This window comes from Hetaerina americana, unplaced genomic scaffold (genome assembly GCF_022747635.1).
Source record: "Hetaerina americana unplaced genomic scaffold, ioHetAmer1.1.p SCAF_8, whole genome shotgun sequence".
NCBI lineage: Eukaryota > Metazoa > Arthropoda > Insecta > Odonata > Calopterygidae > Hetaerina > Hetaerina americana.
In genome coordinates this window covers 79,442,048-79,447,721 of record NW_027287427.1, presented here as the reverse complement: position 1 = coordinate 79,447,721, position 5,674 = coordinate 79,442,048, and the positions used below count along the sequence as shown (strand labels likewise).

General features: G+C 32.5%; 1 protein-coding gene across 1 annotated transcript; it reads left to right on the top strand.

Annotated features, from left to right (window-relative positions):
- Positions 1 to 213: 213 nt before the first annotated feature.
- LOC139698033 (putative gustatory receptor 28b) lies at positions 214 to 3,115 on the top strand. The gene is made up of 4 exons (XM_071596892.1): positions 214 to 251; positions 2,363 to 2,431; positions 2,533 to 2,622; positions 2,809 to 3,115. The coding sequence occupies exons 1-4, from the start codon at positions 219 to 221 to the stop codon at positions 2,917 to 2,919; spliced, it is 303 nt and encodes a 100-aa protein (XP_071452993.1). The 5' UTR covers positions 214 to 218; the 3' UTR covers positions 2,920 to 3,115.
- Positions 3,116 to 5,674: the final 2,559 nt, after the last annotated feature.

The following is a 5,674-nucleotide window of genomic DNA, read 5'->3' as shown; positions in this document are numbered from 1 at the left end:
TTCACTTAATAAGATCTGCTCACAAAGATTTGATAGTAATATCCCATTCTCTTAATGAAGCATTTAACTTAACATTATTTTCCATAATCGTAATTACTACATTATTGGTCACTGTAGTTACATTCAATGCTATTTTTGAATTGGCTAAATTGGGTAATAATTTTAGCATCCTCCACCACATTATTAAGGTTTTTTTTGTTTTAATAGGCTGCGTTTTCATGGTGAATGAAGGTGGTGTTACCACAAAGGAGGTAAAGTGATTTATATTTTGCATTAATTCAGCTATTTCAGCAATTAGATATGCATGTATTCTGCATGTGCACACAAAGATAGAAATTAACCTTTTTGCCATATGAGTGCTCCTTTTTCCTCACTGTTAATGAGCTATTTCATTTAGATTGACCCTCCACAACCTGTTATTCCTGTTGAAATTGTACTCTGTCCCATTCCTGCAATCCCGTGACACCCACACATGAGAAATCATTTTTAGGAAAGAGGGCCGTTAGTGAATACATGGTTTCATCAATTTTAAAATAAGTACAATGACTGATTTCTGCATATACCCTACCAATGTCATGGGCGCAATATTTTTCAATTGTATGGATACTCACTCCATCAAATAACTTTTCTCTCGTGACTTCACTTTAACTAGAAATATTTTATTTTTAAATTAATATTTTATTTTGAAGCAGAAGACTGATCTTAGATTTTTTAACTTATGGACTAGAGGGCTTCCCCTAAGTTTTAAAACTGTAAAGTCATAAAGATGTTGAAGTCGAAGTACCCAAAGATGTCAGCCAAATTCATTTTCAACTAAAATCAGTGTCCTATGAAGTGCATTCTGAGGCCTTCTTTAGTAGGACAGCAATTAAAATATTAAGGTAGGCACTAGAGTATGTACAGTTTGGAGTAGCAGTTTATTTGGGTTTTGACACATAACTATGAAATTTTCTACTGTATGTGGATTAAATTTATTTAATAAATAACAGAGTCGATTAAAAAATTTTAAATTCATTATTTCCAGAGTTAGGAAGACTTCACTGCTATCAGGTTTCACCGGGTGTGTTGGTATTATCAAATAACCAAAAATATTGTGGAATCTTGAGCAATATGAACAAGTCATACAATCTCTAGGCCATGAAAACCTTTGCAGCAATATCAAGATTTGAAAACATTGCGGGTACCGGAGTTGATTTGAATTTGATCTATCTTTCCTTGAAGTCTGATACTTTATAGTATGTCCTAAAACAAGTAAATGAATCCAGGGAAAAATGTATTCCTGTACAAATTCCTAAAATTCATCCACCTTCCTTTTTTGCACAGTTTATACTTAATATTCTAGCACTATCCTCATATTTCTCTCTTACCAACTCCAGCATAGCATGATTTCTGGTACCACTATGAATCATTCGAGCCAGTTCATGATTACTAATATTTGCAAGTAAGTTATTAAAAATAATAATTATTGTAAGTTTTCATGAATCCAGGTTATATGCACTGCCACACTTTAAACCCCTCGTAACATTACTCTAAATACTATTAAAGCACTTGTTACAATGAATCATTTTTTTAACCTCTTGCGCTTGCCTCCATTCATTCCATTCCTATATGCCTTCTTCCCACTATCTCTCACACACTCAACCTCACCTTCCTGATATTCTCTCCTTGAACACATTTTACATTTGTTTCACTACATTGCCTTTCAGTATCTTCTGTGCTTAACATCCTCCCTGCTTTCAATTCCTCCCAACAAACTTTTCACTTCTCCTAACATGTCCAGTGTGAAGAATTAAAAAAACGTAACAATTTCAGCAGTGGAAAAATTTCACATTTGGGCAGTGTTTTGGAAAACAGGCATGACAAGAAACCTAAAATTTATTAAGAGGAGGGAATAATGACAAGGTCACCAATAAAATCCTTTCTTAGTACATACCTTTAATAACTTGGCCGTTAAACTTACCAAACTATGATTCTGAAACCTGGTCATAAAGGAAATCAAATGAGCATAAAAATGAGAGCTTCTAAGATGTGGGTGTGTTTAAGTAAAGGATGAATTGAGAAGTAGTCAAAAGAAGTGCTGGCTGGGTAGGATAGAGGGAGAAAGGACATTGTGTAATACTATTTTTCAGGGGCCCATCTAAAGTTGACCCCTAAGTGATAGACAGCATATACAAATAATAATTGTCCATCATCATTATTAGATGACTATATATAATACACACAAGCAACAACTTCAGCAGATAATAATAGTTAATGCATAATTAATATGCTGAATGATTTATTTAGTTCCTTGAATAACAGATTGTGAAAAGTAGTTAATGTATTGAGTGTATTGCTAATTAATGAGTATGTTATTTTCCAGTTGGAACGCACTCTGAACATTACTCACAAATTATTATTATTCTGCCAACAAAAAGACTTGTGCCATGAGGTTAGTGAAAAGTTAATTAACTAATGTTCTGCTGATTTATTTGGATTCCCTGAGTGCATGTGATAGTTGTTTTATTTTATTGATAAATATCATTATTTCAGTTGTATCTTTTCACACACCAGTTAATGCTGACAAAAATATCTTACACTGCATATGAAGTTTTCACTCTGAAAAGAAGTCTTCTGTATTCGGTAAGAAACTGACCTATATATGGGGAAAGGTATGACTGTAATAGTTAATAACAATCATGGGAAAAACAAGAACTTGCCATTCAATGCCTCTTTGAGTATCTACTTACTTGCATGTCACAGGCTAATTTTATTGTTTACTAACCAACAATTCTTGGCTCAAAGTTATTGTGAAATTCAACTTTTCAGATGAATGGAGCATTTACAATGTGCTTCATAGTCCTTATGCAGATGAAGGTGTCTGAACTGAATCTTCAATTGACAGACGTGATTGGGAAGAAAAACAAGAATTTGAATTAAGCAACGAATGAGAAAGAAGAGGGTAGATTTGACTATGTCATTGGGATAGTGATTGGTTTAGTGTGTCTAAAAGATACAATTCATCCTTCAAACATTCTATTCTAAATAAAAAGATACATCTGAATATAGAGTAAACTCCAACAGTACCATATTCAATTTATCCAATTATATTTAGCAATTTATGAATTTGTGGGCAATATAGTTGGACTCCAGAGAGTAATTAAAATTTTTTTTGCAGATTTTCATGGTTGAAAAAGTAATCTTACCAAACAAGAAAAGATCATGTTGCAAAAAACTTCCCTCTAGCCTAGATGATATTGCAGGGCATTATTTCAATGTTGTCCCCCTGCATTGATTTCTTCTAGTAGCTTGGTTTTATTACATCCTCTTGGTGCATCTAAGATACTTCCCATTAGTTTCCACCAAGGAATCTGAAGTTTTTAGAACAGTCGAACTGATATTACTTTGATATTGCTACTGTTTTTAATTAAATGCTAATGGATCAACTACTTCACTGAAATTCCGTAAGCACCTACTTTGCTATTTAATTTGGCACATGGCACAGAGAGAGAGAGAGAGAGTCAAGATTGAAAGATTAAGGAAGAAGAGTGAGATCGAGTAAAAATGAAAGGTCGGCAAAAATTTCATAAGTTTGATTTGGAAAGGTTATATATCGTGAATTGTGTTCAGTTTATCATTACATTTGTTAAAGAGCACTAATACAATAGAATTTGGTCTAATTGCTGTTATTTAGTCCCTGATTTTAGTTGCAGGAGTACTTCCTATTAAACAAAATATCACGAAATTATATCTTGGTTCGCAATTTCTATACTGTTCAAATGCTCGTACAAAATAACAGCCACTGTATACTTCCCATTAGCATAAACAACTAAGAATCTGAGGGCATCATATTCTCAGTTTGTCAGACAAAATGCTAAATCAACATGAGTATGTAAAATCAAATAAATTTAGATATCTATTACTACTATGTCATGAAACAGTTGATGCAATAAGAGGTTCTCATAACTTTTAATCAGTGGGCAAAATACTAATGCACCTTGAAATATGAAATAATTCTTTTCTGTAAATGTTGAAATTTGTGTGAAAACAGCTTTTATAGGCTCTTATAACTAAAAATAGGCATTGGCAATTAGAACAGGCTTTTATAGGCAAACTTTACAAGACAAATGTATTTACTAGACAAATGTATTTACTAGACAAATGTATTTACTAGACAAATGTATTTACTAGACAAATGTATTTACTAGACAAATGTATTTACTAGACAAATGTATTTACTAGACAAATGTATTTACTAGACAAATGTATTTACTAGACAAATGTATTTACTAGACAAATGTATTTACTAGACAAATGTATTTACTAGACAAATGTATTTACTAGACAAATGTATTTACTAGACAAATGTATTTACTAGACAAATGTATTTACTAGACACATGTATTTACTAGACAAATGTATTTACTAGACAAATGTATTTACTAGACAAATGTGTTTACTAGACAAATACATTTAGTGCTGTATTACCTTCATATCAAACTCCTATTTTTAGAAAATAACACAGAAAACAAATAGACAAGGAGTTCATTTTTAAATAGACATCTTGTGGAATGTAACCAGCTACCTGGAGAGTTGCTTGAGACCTTTCCATCAAATTCTAGGAGTTTTTAGAATGGTTTAAGGCAGCTACTGGGCAATGGACTGGGAATGCGATTTGGATTGAGTGAGAAGTTGGACTGTGATAGTGGGTGATGTTTGACAGTGAGCCATTTTGGATGGCATGTGATGTTGGTCTGCATGATTGTGACTGAGATCTGATGTTGAACGTTGTGTTATATAGGACGGGGTGTAATATTGGACAGAGCGTGATTCTGATAGTGGTGTAATGCTGGACCACGGGAGGTATTATTTTGCATTTCCTTGACTACTTCATATTTAGTCTTTTACCATTACTCTAGTCATTTGTTCTTAGTTTTAGACAAGCATATATTAAAATTTTCATCTTTTTATTGATTAGTTAAAGATCATGTTTAATGATCCCTTGCTTTTCACGAACTTTATGAAAACCAAACTCATACAATTTATGATAATGGACTCACCTGATAATCTTGTAGACCATTTCTTTGGGACATGGATATAATTAAGATTCTTCAATGAAGCCTAAATGTATTTAATGGAATGAAAGAACCCACTAAATAAACACTTCTTTTAACACTGATTTACCTACCAAAGATACCTATTCATATGCGTATGCTTTCTTGGCCTTCTGCAGGCCTCCAATTCAAAGAAATTATGGTAATCTTATAATGGAATTGGAAATTTTCAATGTTCACTGTACCTCACTGCCTTAGGATGAATTTAAAATTTGTCTTTATAGGAATAATTTCTTGAGGTCATATTTTTTTAAGTAGGCTGGTCAAAAAAATAATTTAACACCTTTGTAATTAACACTGTTTCTGTCTTATCATGCGATATATTGAAATAAAATGTTAATTACCACTTTGACATTGTTATATTAAGTGATTGGAATAGATTGACTGCTATTTTATTTAGAAAGCCTGCCTGCCTTGTAATTAAAAGATTGAGAGGTTTTGTTTGCTTTACCAAGAAGTGAGTTTTTTACAAGATGTAGGACGTTATATGCTGGTTTATTTTGGTATTTCAGATCCATTCAGATGTGCATTACTGATTTCTTAGACTTAACAGATGAGATGCATGCATGTCTTTGTATGCA

Bases quoted from the DNA above. Each gene is read 5' to 3' on its own strand.
- LOC139698033 (XM_071596892.1), top strand. From the start codon at position 219: ATGGTGAATGAAGGTGGTGTTACCACAAAGGAG. The intron at 252-2,362 runs GTAAAGTGATTT...GTTATTTTCCAG, and splicing joins GTGGTGTTACCACAAAGGAG to TTGGAACGCACTCTGAACAT. The intron at 2,432-2,532 runs GTTAGTGAAAAG...TCATTATTTCAG, and splicing joins AAAAAGACTTGTGCCATGAG to TTGTATCTTTTCACACACCA.